The sequence below is a fragment of the Ochotona princeps genome, chromosome 4 (genome assembly GCF_030435755.1).
Source record: "Ochotona princeps isolate mOchPri1 chromosome 4, mOchPri1.hap1, whole genome shotgun sequence".
Taxonomy (NCBI): Eukaryota; Metazoa; Chordata; class Mammalia; order Lagomorpha; family Ochotonidae; genus Ochotona; species Ochotona princeps.
Window position 1 is genome coordinate 51,170,523 of NC_080835.1, and position 17,776 is coordinate 51,188,298.

General features: G+C 44.1%; 2 protein-coding genes across 2 annotated transcripts; one reads left to right on the forward strand and one right to left on the reverse strand.

Annotated features, from left to right (window-relative positions):
- Nucleotides 1–3,639: 3,639 nt before the first annotated feature.
- On the reverse strand, nt 3,640–4,584 carry LOC101525682 (olfactory receptor 52K2). The gene has a single exon (XM_004589945.3). The coding sequence runs from the start codon at nt 4,579–4,581 to the stop codon at nt 3,640–3,642; it is 942 nt and encodes a 313-aa protein (XP_004590002.2). The 5' UTR covers nt 4,582–4,584.
- A 12,244-nt stretch (nt 4,585–16,828) lies between these two features.
- LOC101534807 (olfactory receptor 52P1-like) lies at nt 16,829–17,776 on the forward strand. The gene has a single exon (XM_004590059.2). The coding sequence runs from the start codon at nt 16,829–16,831 to the stop codon at nt 17,774–17,776; it is 948 nt and encodes a 315-aa protein (XP_004590116.1).

Below are 17,776 nucleotides of genomic sequence, written 5' to 3' on the forward strand. Positions count from 1 at the left end.
AAAATATTCAGTAAACACAGAGAAATTGTGGCTGAATAAAGGAAGAAATGAATAAAATAGACTGATCAATTAGTATATAGATATCTAAAGGCTCTAGAAAAAATAGAAAAACAATACTGTCTACCATACTACTTACTAACTTATTTTAAAAGAACAGGAATTGGATAATGAGGATAGGGAGTAGGGAGATCGGGATAAACTTCACTGAAGAAGCAATTGGACTACTAGTCGGCATATGCACCTCCAATTTCCTTTTAAAAATGTAACCTGGTTCGGCCATGGGATTGGGGCAGAAGCAGCTCCCTGCAATGTGTTGGCTGTTGGGGGTGCTCCAGCCAGGCCAGAACCAATGCTGGGGATTCAGGCCAAAGTTACTGCCACCAGGCGGTGACTGAGTCCTAGGTTTGGGTGGCCATTGCACCAAGTGGTGCGAGGTTTCGCCTGCTGGCCACCCAGCGGCGAGCTCTGGGGTTTATGAGATAAGTAATTGCTGCCTAGGGACACCCACGGATAAGGCTAGTTTGAGTGTAGGTGAGGGATGAGTTGTGGGTGATTCCCAGCAATGGGGTCATGAAACTTTCGGGCAAGCATGGGGACTGAGACCTGTTGGTTTGGAGGGGAGAGTCCATAAGATCTATTTGGTCCAGACTGATTCACTAGGCCAATTAGGAATCCTGAGATTGGGATGTTAGTGTAGAACATCACTGACTGCTACACACCAGTCCACAAGAAAACTATAGATGGGGGCCTGACTGGCAGGACTAGGTACAAGTACCTGACTGGGTGGTGGAACAGTGGATGGGTCACACTTGGCAGGGTCAAGACACTAACCAGCACGCGCAAGAACTAGGACCGGGGGTAGATTCTATGGAGGAAGTGTGGGCCAAATGCTTTGGAAATATAAGGGAAATACAAGTCCCACTAGTTAGCTCATGAGCTGGGGTGGTGATGGGCTGAACTAAGTGTGACCATGGAACCTGCCATCACTTACGAGTAAAAGAACTGACAACAGTCTGGGCAGATGAAGACAACAGCACCCAAATGTGCATCCTAAAATAGGATTTGGGGTGGACCGGGCAGAACAGAGCAAACCTCAGCTCACAAGGAAGAGCAGAAACTGGGATGGAGCACAGGTCATGCTGAACTAGGTTCTTACACCAACTGGTCTGTATGAGCCAGGGATACTAGGTCACAGCAACAACGGAAAAGGCTGAGACAGGTGAGGAGCTATGCCAACTGGCAGAGCAACCACTGGTACATGCATAATCTGGGGCTGGGAATAAGCTCAGCTGGCAAGCTGTGGCAGTACACCCTAACTGGGTTGGGGTTCCCATGTGAGAGTGCAACGTCCAGAGTGGGTGCTGCGTTCTGGTCTAAATATGGCTGCAGTCTCCCTTGGTACAAGTGTGAACTGGAGCTGGGTACACCTAGCTGGACTAGACACCAGCACCATTAGTGCTCTGGAGAGCCTGGGTAGAAGTAGGATTGGCGAGGCTAGGTCTCTGACCCTACTGAGCCATGTGTGAGCAGTGCTGGGCATGGACGAGCCATGGCTGGGCTGAAACATCCAACAGTAAGAACCAGAATGGGTTGAAGGCCAGCCAGGAAAGACCACTGTTACTGACAGGACAGGAGGTGGACTAGGTAGGGCTGGCCCATGGACCCACTAGTATGCACAAGATCTGGCATAGGGAGAGGTTTTGATTGAGGAGCTTAGGAAATTCGTCTATCAGGACACAATTCCTGCAGGTGAGCGCAAAAACCACTATAGGGAGCAACCCAGACCAGATCAGAGAAAGATACCCACTGGCATAATTTGGCATAGGTCGAGGACAGACCAGGCTGAACCAGTTTACATCACCTGCTGGTAAAATTGAGCACCAGAACAGGCCAGGTTCGGTCACAACACAAACCAGTGCATGTTACAGAATGCCAAGGTGAGGTGAGCCGTACCAGATGTGGCTGCAGCGCCCAACCAGCACACGTGAGAACCAGGGAGGGAGGGGGCAAAGCTGGTAGGGGGAATGTGGGCTCCCCTGCTGGACAATCACTCCCACTAAAGAGCGTGAGTTAGGATGGGAGCAGACCAGACCACGCAGGGCTACAACACCTGTGGGCCTCATGTGAGCTAGATCAGGGAGAAGCCATGTTGGGATCACTGTTCCGACTGGTGCAAGCAAAAATTAGAGTGGGTGAGGGTTGGTTGGGCTTTGCCACAGCATCAGCTGGCAGAAGCTGGCACTGGAGGCTAAATCTGTCAAGGTAAACTGCAGAACCACATGGAGATTGCATAATCAGGGTGTGGGAGTGGCCTAGGAGGGAAAAAGTGGGCACCTCCCTCTTGGGTTACCACTTTCACTAGAGAAGCATAAAACCAGGATTGGGGCAGGGGTGGCTAGACAAAAAGGCACCCGCAAGTATGTGTGTGGGCTGGACAGTAGAGCAGGTTGGGTTGAACTAGGCTTCAATGCCAATTTACATATACCAGAGCTAAAATGGGATGTGGGACTGAACAAGTCTGTGGTACATAGTGGCAAGCATGGGAACCAGGGTAGGGGGCAGGCTCCCACTGGTTTGCATGAGGACTGAGTATGAAGTCGGCAGGATCGGGCTGGACTGCAGCACCCATTGGTTCACGTGGAAAACAGGGCTGGAAACAGAAATGACCCATCAATTGCAATGACCAGCATGTGTATAAGCTGATTGGGGCGATGTACTGTGCCGGCCCTTGTACTGGCAAGCACAAGCAAGAGTCAGGTCTGGAATCACCTCAAAGTTTATTTGGAGATCCCTCCAACTGAACTGCTGATCTCAGAACCCCAATCATGGAGAGACTGTTAGCCAGTGGATTATGAATAGATTTCATCATGCTTGGAAAAGCAATATTGGCAGCAATTCAGAACAGCTGAACTATCAAAACTGCTTGAGCAGGACTGTTGGAGCATACCCTACATTGGGGACCTGGGGTGAGTGGGAGGCTGGGCGGGCTTCTCCCTTTGTCTCTCCCCTGAACCCAGATACAGGGGGGGAAAATTAGTATAGAAACAATGGTCTTACCCACTTCCCTATAGCCTTTGGCCCTTTGTAGCATAACTATGTAAGATTAAAAACCAAAAATTAAACCACAAACTGCAATTTTATGTAGATTTGGGAGAATTATGCCAGTGACCATGAATGGTTAAAAAAAAAAAAAAGGAAGAATGTCTAGTTAATACCCTTAAGTGTCCATCTCCTAGAAATCTCAAACTAATGTAAATTTAGATATCTTGTCTTTCAGGGGTCAGCATTGTGGCAAAGTGGGTAAAGCCAATGCCAGAATCCCATATGGCATAAAAAAGTCCTGGCTGCTCTACTTGCTATCCAGCTTTTCTAATATTCCTGGGAAAGAAGGATGCACACATGTGGGAGACCTGGAAAAAGCTCATAATTCCTGGTTTTGGGGATGGTTTTGGAGTCCAGCTTCTACCATGGAGACTGAACCAGCACATGAAAGATTTCTACTGTATTTTAGGATCACTTCATTACACAAGAAAAACAGCCTGCAGAATCTGGCAACCCTTCATTTCTCATGATATCCGGCTCTATTCCCAACTTCAGCATGCAACCTACCACCTCCATTCCCACCTGTCCTTCATTGTTTTACACATCCTTCCTCAACAAAAATCCTAAGACTCGGTCACGAATTTGTTTGGTCTTCACACCATAGATTATGGGATTGATCATGGGTGGGAAGAGCAGATAGAAATTGGCAAGAAGTATATGTACATGTGGGGCAGCATGGCGGGCCATGCGGTGCATAACTGAAGAGATGACCACCGGTGTGTAGAAGGCCAAGATGGCACCAATGTGGGATACACACGTTCCAAATGCCTTGTAGCGGGCCTCTTGAGAGGCAAGTTGCAGAACCGCCTGGAGAATAAAGATGTAGGACAGAATGACAAACAGCAAGTCCAAAACCACAATAAACATGGCCACAGCAATGCCATAGACATTGTTGAAGCGGGTGTCCCCACATGCCAGTCTTACCACAGCCATGTGTTCACAGTAGCAATGGGCAATGGCTGGGCCTCGGCAGTAGTGGAAGCGTCTGAGCAGAAAAGGAAGTGGAGTCATCAGTGTCACAGCCCGGACCACTGTGGCCATGCCAATCTTGGTGATGAGGGGCCCTGTCAGGATTGTGGTGTAATGCAATGGCTTGCAGATGGCCACATAGCGATCAAAGGCCATGGCCAAAAGCATAGCTGACTCCATGATGGCAAAGGAGTGGAGAAAGAACATCTGGATCAGACAAGCATAGAACTTGATTTCTCGATGTCTGAACCAAAAAATAGCAAGCATTTTGGGCAGTGTTGAAGAAGAAAGGACCAAATCGATGGATGCCAGCATGGCCAGAAAAATGTACATGGGCTCATGCAGGGCTGCATCAGCAGCAATGATGAAAAGGAGGCTACAGTTGCCAAGCAGGGCCACTGTGTAGGCCAGGCAGAAGGGAATAGCAATCCAAACGTGTAGGTGCTCCAGGCCTGGGATCCCCATCAACAAGAAGGCTGCTGGGTGGCTTGTGAAGTTGTAGGCGGACATGGCCACTGAGAAGGCTGCTACTCACGTCTGGTATTCGTGAGGCTCCACTGGAGTGTCAATATCACAAAATTGCAGCATGTATCCATCTAAACTCATTTGTGAGGATTAGCACTTGTTCCCATTTTTAGACCTTGAAAGAAAATAAAACGATCTTTACACTTAATGGAAGCTTATGTGTGGGCTTTGCTGTCAAGGTGGTTAAAGTCATTGAGTAGTCTTGATGTTAAATATCAACGTAACAAAGCAACTGTATACAGGTACGAGATGGAGCAAGCATTCTTCTGTCTGCATGTGGCCAAAGGCAACTTTAGAAAGAATGTATCATTCTGCTCTATGCAAAACTTCACTTAAAACATTTACTGTTCTTACCGTCATTACCTTACCAACCTAAGTTCCTAATCAACATAGATCCTCCTTTCTTCCATAAACAAGCTTCTACTACAGAGTGGAACCACCTAAGATTCCTCCAGGCAATGTTCAACCACTTCAAGCAGGGCTTGCTAATGCACCAAGTCCAATAACAATGAAAATGATTGGACACATGGGGGTGGCGTAGTCACCAGATTGTGAAGGCTTTCAATACAAGGGTTATTACTTCTCTACTCAATCTACTGAACACAATTGGTGCTGAATAAGCACTTTTTTAAAAGGATGCATGAGTGACTTCTGTAGAAACTTGTTCCTCCTTTGCTATTATAGAATACACCATGGTCCAGACTGAGATTGTCCCCGCACTTAGTCTACAAAACCTACCATCAATTTGTTAGAACTTCTCTAACGTGTTTCTTTACCTTTTTTTTTTAGGTCTCTGCTTTAGTAAGTCTCTGCTTTAGGATAGATAGTATAAACAACCCCATGCCAGAGCTATATTTTTAATACTTATCACCACAATAACCATGACATCAATATAGTACCTCTTATTTGAGATGTTGCCACTCTTATCCTTGGTGAATACATGTCCAATTCAAGCAGGCCTTCCTCTTCCCTGACTTGTCTCCCTTACTTCCTGTGTGTCTAATTTGTTCTTGCACATCAAACTTGACTCTTTCGTTTAAAATGCCTGGCAATAGTAGCTGCTGCAATGACTCAACTAGTTAATCCTCCACCTGCAATCACCAGCAATCCATATGGGTGCCAGTTCAAGTCCCAGCTGTTCTATTTCCAGTCCAGCTTCCTGCTTATAGCATGGGAAAGCAGTGGAGAATGGTTCAAATCCTTGGGGCTCTGCACCCACCTGGGAGACCTGGAGAAAACTCCTGGCTTTGGATCCTCAGCTGTGGCCAATGCAGCCATTTGGGGAGTAAATCTGCCTTTTCAATAAATTTTCAAAAAGGCTCACAATGAATCTCCCACATGGGATAGAAGAAGTCCAAATCCCTCCTCGCAGAGCCCAGTGTCACAGGAACAACGGTCAGGAGCCCTGAGCGGTCTACAGAAACAGAAGAACAAAAACTTCCTCCGAGACCAGGGAGAGGAGCTTTCTCTGGTCCTCACTTAGTTCCAATACTGGATCCCCACCCTCTCTTGCAATGACCATCAGGGTTGCCCTGGAACCCCCTCAAAACAAAACAAAACAAAACCACAAACAACAACAAAAAATTAGAATAGACAGAGAACAACAAGGAAAGCTTAGAACTAGACAGGAAACGATCAGTGGGGACTCACACAGTCCTCACTAGGTAGGACACGGAAGTAAACTACTCTAACTAGGGTATGGAGGATTTCTCTGCACACTCCTCCCAACAATGTTCTATGCCTCAACGGGTGTCACATGCCTTGCTAAAGGTATAAGCCAGTTTAGACTATCCTAAAATCTGCCCAAGTTTAGTAAAAATTACGCTTCAACACAATAAACTACTAAATACTAAAATGAAAATGGACATGAGACAGCTGAATAGCATCCTATAGCCAATTTAAGATAGAAGCCAGTTGTATATAAACTATAATTGAAATGTTAATGAAGTAGTCACAGGATATGGTTAAGAATTCGCATTGTCTAACATATCAGTCACTCAATACCATGTCAATGAACTCCTGGGCAATAAGATACTGGACTCGATGCATGGCACATGCTTGCATGGGAAGAAGCAAAACTGGATTTGAACTGTAATACTACAATAAGGTGGAGCGATCCACCATGGGGGGAGGGCTCGGAGAGGGGATGGGGGAACATCAGAGCCTATGAAACACTGTTATAAAATGAAATGCAATAAAATATTTTTAAAAAGATGTATAGAACCTGGTTGTATATAAAGTAAAATTGAAATGTCAATGAAGTAGTCACAGGATGTGGTTAAGAATTTGCATTTTTTTAACATATTGGTTACTCAATACTATGTCAATTAATTCCATAACGTTATAAACTGTTGCTGATGTTATGTCAGGGCTTTTAATTAATCGGGATGATACTCTGCTGGCTCTACCTTCAGACCAGAGAAGGTCTCCCCAACAAGCCAATGAACTTATCTGGACAATAAGATGTTGGACTCTATGCTTAGTATAGGCTTGCAATGAAAAAATCTCAACTGAACTTGAATTGTGGTTATGCAACAAGGTGGAGGAATCCACCATGGGGGGAGGGTGTGGAGAGGGGTGGGGGAATCCCAGTACCTATAAAACTGTCACATAATGCAATATAATTAGTAAAAATTTTTTAAAAAGGCTCACAATATCTGGCAACTTACTGGATGCTGATTTTCCTGCTTCAACCTTAAAATACTTCTAGTTCTACTCACAGAGGAGTTTGCCTATTGGATCTTCTATCCAGTGCCCTTGGATCTGCTTGGCATGAGTGCTGTGCCATGTTCTTACATGTCATCCCTACATGTTTCCTACTTTCATAATCAAGGTGCCATACAATGGCAAAAAGAAGCCAATGGCTTTTTTCTCCCCACAAGTGGTGTACTCTATACTAGAGAGTACTCAATATTGTTACCTACCTGATGGACTATACCTTTATACTGAGAGAAACAAAGACTGTTGGATTTGGGAAACTGAGTCTTTAAATAGTCATAGAAGTGAACAGCAGATCCAGATTAAATCCTACATTGCCCAATTCCTCCTGCAGGACTTCAGGGTTCTGCCTGAAAGTTGGGGGGGAAGAGACAAAATTAGTTGTTGAAGTTGTCGCTAGACAAGAACACCTGACCTCTCCTTTCTAACTCTTATTTCAGGATTTTTTTTCTAAGATCTCACTGCATCTGCAACTGAGGTGGGGCCAAAACATGCAGTAGAGAAACGAACAGTTACAAGGATGTGGCTAAAATGATCTGGGTTATTAAACTAAGTATACCTGGGAGACGCAGGTTCAGTGTAAGTTTGTAGATAGGCTCCTTGATGTGCAACAGAGAGGAGCACCAGCTCCTTTTAAGCAAGGGGGGTTCTCCTGATACTTGTAGAATGGGCGGTTGTGAAGCTGACAGAAAATCCAAGTATTTGATATAGAGAGCTGTTAAATGGAGAGGTAGAAAATCAAAACTCAGAATGGGAAGAAGACAAAGCCTGAGACAAATCGAAATTAGCTGGGACTGCGAAGGGACACACAGGCAAGCAGCCTGCTCTGTGATTCTGTGGCTCAGTCCCTGGAAGAAGCCTGCCCCCTACAACACTGAACACTTCCTTGTCCAGTCTCCACTCCATCTTTGGTAGCTCTTCTGCTTTTCAGTTAGACTTGACCTTGATTCTTGTTTACTCATCTACCCCAGTTCAGGCCAGGGCCTGATTCCCCTGACATGGGCAATATGTTCCAGCCCCTGGGAGCCAGCTGACCCCAGGAGAGGCATCCTTCCCTGGCCTGCTGGCTCCCCATCTGAATTGTGTGTAGTGTTTTTACCCCACGTATTCTTCATCGTTGTCTCCCTTTGCCACGCCTGTGGTGCTCTCACCCCTTGTCATGAGGCTTGATTCACTTCTGTAGGCTTTGGGAAGAAGTAAAACCATCCTCCTTTTAGCATGAAGAATGAAAAAGACCAAGTTGGAAAAGGAATCTGACTTTATATTGTGTTTGGCTACTCTTCTCCCAACAGAAACAGCAGGCACTGTCCCTGCGGAACATGCAAAGGCCCAGTGACAGCCCTGGTTTCTTTAGAGGCTATTTCAGGGGATCCTGGTCCCTGTGTCCAGTCTTCTGGGATTTCTGTGTCTCGCTTCTTATAGAACCTATTCCCGCATCAATTACCCCTCCCTCGGGGCATAGTGTTGGCTGACTCCAGGAATAACTGCTTCTCCACACTGGCTATTTCCACTTAAGCCTTAAGTGACTTGATTTGTGAATGGTAGTTTGGGTCAGATTTTTTTCCTTCATCCTGTTTTCTAAACGTACTAGGGCTGTCTCTAAAACTGATCTCTTACTTTCATTCTCAAAGATTTGCTTTTATCATTAGCATGCTTATGTAAGTGATTGGTGATTGGTATCTTAATGTTTTGGGCCATTTATATACCATTTTTAAATTGAGTTCAGGAGATTGTGTTAGTCTGGATAATATGGTTTATTTTATTGGAACTGCAATCTACACAACTATTTTCTATTTTCTGGATAGTGTTCTTAAAGTTTAATTTTGATGAAGTCCAACTTTGCTTTCACTACCTACAGTTTGAGTATCATAGCCAAAGTTCATGTAGGTTATTACCAAAGCCAAAGTCATGATGCTTTTTTCTGGTTTACTTCTGAGTTTTCTAATGTTATATCATCTAATCTAATCCATTTGACTTACATAGTCTATTGTAAGGACCCAACTTTATTGTCTTTCATGGGGGTGTCCCAATATTCCTAGCACCATTAATCAAGCAGATCCATTCTTACACTACATCTTACTGAGCCATGTGATAGCAATGAGTAGCTCATCACTTCCTACTTTATAATCTCCTGAATACTCCAAATTTTCTTGTACTTGATCAACATTGTCAGATCTTCCCAGCCTTGGTGACTAGTCTGTCCATACTCATTCTTTAGGTGTCTCTATTTGTTGTAGCTCTACCTGGCTATGCTTTGTCTCCCAGATGTGTATCTTCAACTCATATACTTCCCTTAAACTGGTAATTACAGTCAGTCCTCTGTATACATGGGTTTTGCATACATGGATTCAACTAACTGAAGATTGAAAATGTTACGAAAATTTCATGTATGTTGAACATTTACAAACTTCTTACTGCCTAAAAATGCATCATAACTACTTGCACAGCATTTACATCACATTAGGTGTCAACATAATCTAGAGGTGAATAATGGGAGAATGTGCATAAGTTATGCAAATACCTAGCATTTTATAGCTTCTATATCTACCATCTTAAACCAAAACTTGAATACCTGAGTAACAACACCATGGGAAATACTGAAATAATCACTCAAACAGCAAAGAATGACTAACTTCTGACATCTATTTGAGTAGCATACATTTCTAAGTGAAGGTGTTCAAAACAATGATTCCCCTTTTCCTCCCAGTGCACCTAGTTCCTCATTCAATCAATCCAATAATGAATCCTTTTTATTACAACTTCCAAGTTTACCCCAAGTGTAATCACTAGGCATTGTCTAACTGCTGTCACTCTGGTCCAAGCCACCATCATTTAGTCCAGTTTTAATGACTTTTGAACCAACATCTCTCACCTTCATCGCTTACCTATTACCCAGAGCAAATCTCTTAACATTCAAGTTACCATATAATAAAAAATTCTGTGCAGGTCTAAAGACATACAGTGGGATCCAAGAGCAATCCTGATAGCCTCTTAACAGGAGATCATATACATATAGTAGGAGGGGACCCCGGAGTGGAATGGGAGGACAGGAGGAGGCTTGAATCCTAACCCCAGAGACTCCCGGTACTTCACCAAGGACTATCAGTATGGGTACCAAGGACTATATCCCAACTGCCAAGGAGATCACAGGGAATTGGAGTGCCCTCATAGGTTGAGAACTCTGAGGTCAACCATTCCCTATCAGATCTCCCACACAGAATGGAAGAAGCCCAGAACCCTCCTCACGGGGTCTAATGACATCGGAACGCCCAGGAACCTCAAGTGGTCCTCAAAAACAGAAGAATGATAAACTTCTTTCAGGACTCAGGAGAGGAACTTTCTCTGGTCATTACTTAGTTCCAACTTTGGATCCCCACCTTTTCTTGCAATGACCATCAGGGTCACTCCGGAGCCCCCAAAATTAGATCAGATACAGAGACCAATAAGGAAAGCTTAGAACAGACAAGAATAAGTCAGCTTGGACTCCCATATACCTTACTAGGTAGGACACAAAGATCAGTTACTCGTCACTAAGGTATTGAAGATTTCTCTGCACACCCCTCCTAAAATTGTTCTGCTCCTCAGTCGTTAACATAAGGCTTGTTAGAATTATAAGCTTGTTTGGACTATCCTAAAATTCACAACGTTCAGTAAAAATCGTACTTGAATACTATATGCTGCTAAATATAAATATGAAGAAGACACAAGAAAGCTGAATAGTATCCTATAACCATTTTAAGGTTTACAGCAGTCAGTTATATATAAACTAAAATTGAATGTCAATGAAGTAGTTACAGGATGTGGTTAAGAACTTGCATTTTCTAACACATTGTTCACTCAATACCATGTCAATTAACTTCAGAATGTCGTAAATTTCTTCCTGTTGCTGAATTTGACTTTTCATTGGAAGGGATATTCTGCCACCTATACTTTCAGACCAAGGATGGTCTCCCAACGAAACTGAGTTTATCTGGACAATAAGATGCTGGCCTCAGCATGGTCCATGCCCATATAGATGGCATTATGACTGGTTATGAACTGTACTACTGTGATAATATGGAGGAAATCAATATGGGGGAGGGCTCGGGAATCTCAGAGCCTATGGAACTCATAAAATAAAAATAACAAATTATGTGCAGGTCTTCCAACAAGTTTCATAATTCAAATAAAACCCAGGCTTACTTAAGGCTGAAGCAGCATCTTTATCTTGGACCTTGACTACTTCTCAAAATTCACCTATCTCAGTTACCCAATTCAGTGATCAGCCTTATGTGCCTCAAATTCATCGAGTGTTCTGCATGTCAAGGTCTGCATTGCTGTTCTGCTTCCATCACTGTCATCCTACAACTGCATGCCCCTTCAAACAATTCAAGACCCAGACTTAAGGTGCCAGTATTGTGGCTCAACAGGTTAAGCCACTACCTGCAATGTTGGTATTCCATATGGATGCCAGTTTGGGTCCTAGCTATGCCACTTCCCATCCAGAATCCATGCTTCTATCCCTGGAAAAGCAGCAGAGAATAGTCCAAACTGTTGGACCTCTGGCATCCATGTGGGAAACCTGGATGGGAGATCAGGCTCCTGGCTCCAGCCTGGACCCAGTCTTGGCTGTTGTAGTCGTCTGGAAAGTAAACTAGCAGATGTAAGATCAGTCTCTCCTGTTTCTGTCTTTCAAAAAGTTTAAAAATCCTTGTGCAAATATCATCTCAAATGCCCATCATAGCCACCTTATATTGAACTTTTGTGTTTATATATTTTCTTTTCATAATTGGATACCTTCATTCATCCCATGTTTTCTATCCCATCTTATTTTCTCTATCACTTCCTAATTTTCCCTAATCAATATACATTTATCATGCACGAATTATACTGAAATACACATACCTTGTGAAACAAGTCAAGCTAATTCCATGTATTATCTCTTTACTTTTGCTGTAAGAACACAACTCTTAGCAATTTTCAAAAACACAATATATTATTTGAGTACAGTGTTGTAGAACAGATCTCTTGAATTTATCCTAACTGAAATGTTGGCTCTTAAACTATTTTAATACATGCAAACCATGTTTCTTAAAGTAGGATAATATAATTCCTTCTTTGACATTACTTGATTCAAGGCTTAAGTTTTCTTCCATTTGTTCTATTTAACATATTATACTGCTGGGAACTATAGTTGCCCAACCATGTTGTGTAATACTAGGAACTTCGATCACTCTGACTTGGTACCTGTTACCCAAATCCACTCTACCCCTCAAACCCCAAACCTCTAGTGATTGTTATCTTCATTCTGTGCTCAAATTGAAGCTTTCTTTAAGCTCCCACATGTGATGGAGAACAGCGATGTTTTTTTATTCAGCAAGATGTCTACTTATTTTGCTGCCAATCTTTGAACAGTATTTCATTATGCCTGCTGCATTTAATGTATCCGTTCATATGGTAATGGTACCTTGTTTGATTAGACTATTGTGAACATTGTTGCAGTAAACATGGAACAGGTACTTCTTTGCAATGATTTTGTGTCGTTGGGATCCATGCCCAGTAGTGGGATTGCTGAGTTTATATGGAAGTTCTACTCCTAATTTTCAAAGAAATACCCATGCTGCTTTCTACTTGGTCATACATAGCATTCATGCCAACGGTATGAGTTCCTCTTTCTCCATGTTCTCTGATGCATTTATTACTCTTGGATAAGTCATTCTAATAGGGATGGGATGATACCTGGTTTTAATTTGCATTTCCAATATGGCTAGAAACATTTTTACATATTGGCCACTTCTGCTCAATTGGACTATCCAGGTCCTTAACCTATGTCTTAATTGAATTGGCTTATAATTTTGCTGAAGTCCTGATACATTTGGAATATAAATGCTTTGTGAGATAAGAGACATTGACAGAAATACTTCGTAAGCTACTTATTTCCTTTGCTGTGCAGAAGCGTCTGAGTTTGTAACCCCATTCATCTAGATTTGTTTCTGTTGCCTTCGTTTTGAGAGTCCTACCCAAAAACTATTGGATACACAAATGTCTTGTAGAGTTTTCTGTTACAACAATTTCATTGTTTCATGTCTTACATTTAAGTCTCTGACTCCTATCCAGTTGGCTTTATATGGTGAGAGGTGGCAATCTAATTACATTGTTGTGTATGTACTCAGTTTTTCCAACACTATTTATTGAAAATGGTATCCTCTAACATAACATTCTTAGCACCTTTGTGAAGAAATGGAATTGGCTGGGGCTCGAGTTGTGGCATAGTGCATACAACTTAGACATCAGCACCCCATATGGGCACCAGTTCATATCCCAACTGCTCCATTTCCAGTCCACCTCCCTGTTAATGGCTTGGAAAAAGCAGTAGATGATCCAAGTGTTTGGGCTCCGGCAATATGGGAGGATTCCACTTCCATTCAGACCTTCAAATCTTGAAAAACTAACCAAAAATGGGGTGGGGGTGCTAGTGTTGTGGTATATCAGCTTAAGCCTCTGCCTGCAATCCTGGCATCCTATATGAACACCCACTCATTCTGGTTGCTCTGCTTCTGCTGCTGCTTCCTGCTCATGTGCCTGGGAAATTAATGTGGGACACCTGGCATAAGCTCTGTATTCCTGTCTTCAGTCTGGTCCAGACCAGCTGTTCCAACCATTTAGGAAGTGAACCAGTGGATAGCAGATTTTCTCTCCTCTTCTGCAGCTAATTTTCAACTAAAAATCCTTAAAGTGATTAGACCACAAAGGCTCTGCCCATATTGATCAATGAATTGATCAATCAGGGCAGCAGGTCCTAACAGAAAGGAGTTTAGCCCCATGTCGGTATGCCTAACATGTGCTTACTTGCCCTCTCACTCTGTCATGATGAGGCCATCACCAAATGGGGCCCCGTTGGCTTGGATTTCTGAGTCTCCAGAATCACAGCCCCATCTCTTCTTACCAAGTCCACAGTACCCTATTATTATAACAGAAAACAGACAGTACTCACACTGAATTCTCTGGCTTCTCTGCTATCCTATCTCCCTCTCTCCCCAGTCAAGGTCCCAAGTTCCTAGCTTTGAATTGCTGACTCTTCGTAGCATCCCAGAGGTCTCTTTAAGTGTCCTCATACGTGGGGAATCATTATCTAGGCTATGGCCATAAAATAGCATAAATACTCGAGATCATCTTCTGCACACTCTCTAGCCCTGCATGATCTGAGACTGCCCTATCACTCTTTGCCCCAAACATGGTAAGTTTGTGTGCTCAACTTTTCTGATGGACACTCTGAAGACACCATAGACCTCACTGCCAATAAGAATTTTCTTCCTGAGCTGTGTTATCACATTAAAGGGATTAAAAAATGAATTTGTGACCCCTGCTGTGTGCCACAGACTGGAGTCGAGCTTTCCAGGTCAGAGCAGGAAGCAAGCTAAGGTTTAGGGGACTTAACCAAGATGACAGTTGTTGAGTTGTGAATCCAGATTTGGAGCTGAGCTCCCACTGCTGATGTTCCCCATTAATTGGTGCTGAATACTTGGCAGGTAGAGCCCAGATGCTCCTGAGCACCTCCAAAGATGAAGAGCTTCATCCTCACCGCATGACAGCACTGCTCCTGGAACTGGAGCTTCCATGCTCACACACAAAGGGTCCTCAAGAAGTTCATGGAAAATTCTTAGGAAAGCTAGGCACAGACTTCAGGTTTTTTGGTACCAAAGTAAGCATCTTTTAATTCACTTCCCATGACATTTTGAAAATATCCTATTTTAGGTAAGATTTCTAAAAACTGAGAATAATTTAGAACATGGTGGAGAGATGAGAGCCATGAAATAGTTGTTACACTTGGGGAGTCCTGGAGGCAAGTGGTAGTTGTTCTACCTGATCTTGGGAGGGAAATGATTTGAGTTTGAGAATAACATCGGAGTATGGACAGTGAAGAAGGCTGTAAGGATCTCTGGCTATTTCCTTTCACCCTGGAGAGTTCTGCAAATGTGCTGCTCACCCCCAGAACTAAAGTAGATGGAATTGGTGGCAAAGCCTTTGAAGCCTAATGATGGTAATCCACCTCCTAGCTTACATGATCTCCCAAATTCTGTGTGACCTCATCCTGAGCATTCATGTATTCCCTCTTAAATATTAACGGAAGAGCCAGAAACTGAAAATCCAAGGCTTAGAATTCAGTCTTGTCATTTTTCCTAGAATCTAGGCACATGGTACTCTTATGTGCTCCTCAAACTTCATGTTCCTATCTGTGAAAGGTCAGATGCAAGAGAAGCTTGCAGTCATTATTCTATATGGCCTCTAGATCAGAGATGGAAAAAAAAGCTGAGTAGTAGCTCAGAATTCTAACAGGATGGAAAAGGGGCAGGGAAAAGCATGGCTGTCCATTTGCTTGTTTAGCTCATTGTGCTCCAATTTCCTTTTTCTGGCGTGGAGCACAGACACTCCAGAAATGCATGTCGATGTGTGTCTTTGTCTTAGGAGTACAGCTTTGCATTTTGCACAGTACTGTCTACAGACGATCACATGCTCAGTCAACCAGAGTGTTCATTTATTAAATGACATTTTAAGATTTACTTTTATTGGAAGGGCAGACTTACAGAGAAAAGGAGAGACCGAGTAAGATCTTCCATCTGCCAGTTCACTCCCCAAGTAGCCACAATGACTGTAGCTGAACCGATCCAAAGCCAGGAGCTGATTCTGGGTCTCCCATATGTACTTAAGTTCCCAAAACTTTGGGCCATCCTCTTTGCCAGACCACAAGCAGGGAGCCTGGATGGGAAGTGGAGCAGCCAGGATGTGAACCGGCCCCACACGAAATCCCAGCACATGCAAGAAGAGGATATAGCCCCTGAGCCATTGCACTGAGCCCTGGGATTTTTCACTATACCATTTCACAAGTTTCCCCTACTCTCAATCTCTGTCCCTAATCCTTTGTTTAATTTCATGATACAATTTCATAGGCTCTGGGGTTTCCCTCACCCCCTTCCCAAATTTCCTCCCCACCACTGATTTCCCCTATGTAATTACAATAGTCCAGTTCTTCATAATCAAACATCCATTGTGTTATTTAAATGTATCCTGACACTGCAGGTACAGTCTCTGCCTGATTCTTCAGCCACCACAAACAGAAAATCCTCTGAGGCTTGAGCCCAGGAGGGGTGATGAAAATTCGAGGAGGAGAGTATTCAGAAAACAAGAAACAGAAGGAAAGAATGATGAAACAGAAAGGAAAAATATGTGCACAGTGTCAGTGACTGGTCAGCACTCAGAAGGGGGAGGGTACTGCAACTACTCGGCCTCCAGACCACAACCCAGACACTACTGAGTCACGGGGGAAAGGACTGCCTAGGATACAGTAATGGTAACATGTCCTTACTCTATTTCCCAGAGGTCTAAAAGCTTATCCCTGATGTGTTCCATGATGTCTCATGCACATATTTCCTGCTGCCTTTCAAACAGATGATGATGAATCCCTGCTGCCTCATCTCTCAGGGCATCCTAAGGCTCAGAGCAAGGCAGCGAGGTCTTCCCTATCCACCTCCTAGCCATGCAACCCACAAACCATAGCCATCAGAACCCTACTTCCTTCCTGCTCATGGGAATTCCTGGCCTGGAGTCATCCCACTTTTGGATTGCGTTTCCCTTCTGTTCCATGTATGCCCTGGCAGTGCTTGGCAACATGGCAGTGCTGCTGGTAGTACGTTCAGAGCCTGCACTGCATCAGCCCATGTACCTGCTCCTATGCATGCTATCTGCCATTGACCTAGTGCTCTGTACCACTACTGTACCCAAGCTTCTTGGGCTCTTCTGGGCAAATGCCTCTGAGATTGCGTTTGGTGCCTGTGCTGCCCAGATGTTCTTTATCCATGGCTTCTCAGCTGTAGAGTCAGGTATCCTCTTAGCAATGGCTTTTGATCGCTACTTGGCCATCTGCCGGCCCCTGCATTATGGGACATTGCTGCCACCAGAGTCTGTGGGCAAGCTGGGGGCTGCAGCTGTGCTTCGTGGCCTGGGCCTCATGACCCCACTCACCTGTTTGCTGGCAAGGCTGAGATACTGCAGTCGAGTGGTAGCACACTCCTACTGTGAGCACATGGCTGTGGTGAAGCTGGCTTGTGGAAATACGAAGCCAAACAACATATATGGCATCACTGCTGCCACAATGGTGGTGGGCACTGACTCCATCTGCATTGCTGTCTCCTATGCACTCATCCTCCGGGCCGTGTTTGGCCTTACCTCCAAGGAGGCAAGAGCTAAGACCTTTGGCACTTGTGGCAGCCACCTGGGAGTCATCCTTCTCTTCTACACCCCAGGGCTCTTCTCATTCTATACTCAGCGCTTTGGCCAGCACGTACCCCAACACATCCACATTCTTCTGGCTGACCTCTACCTCATTGTGCCACCTATGCTCAACCCCATCATCTATGGCATGAAGACCAAGCAGATACGGGATGGGGCTCTCCGACTGCTGAAGCAGAGCCCTGCTGACTCATAA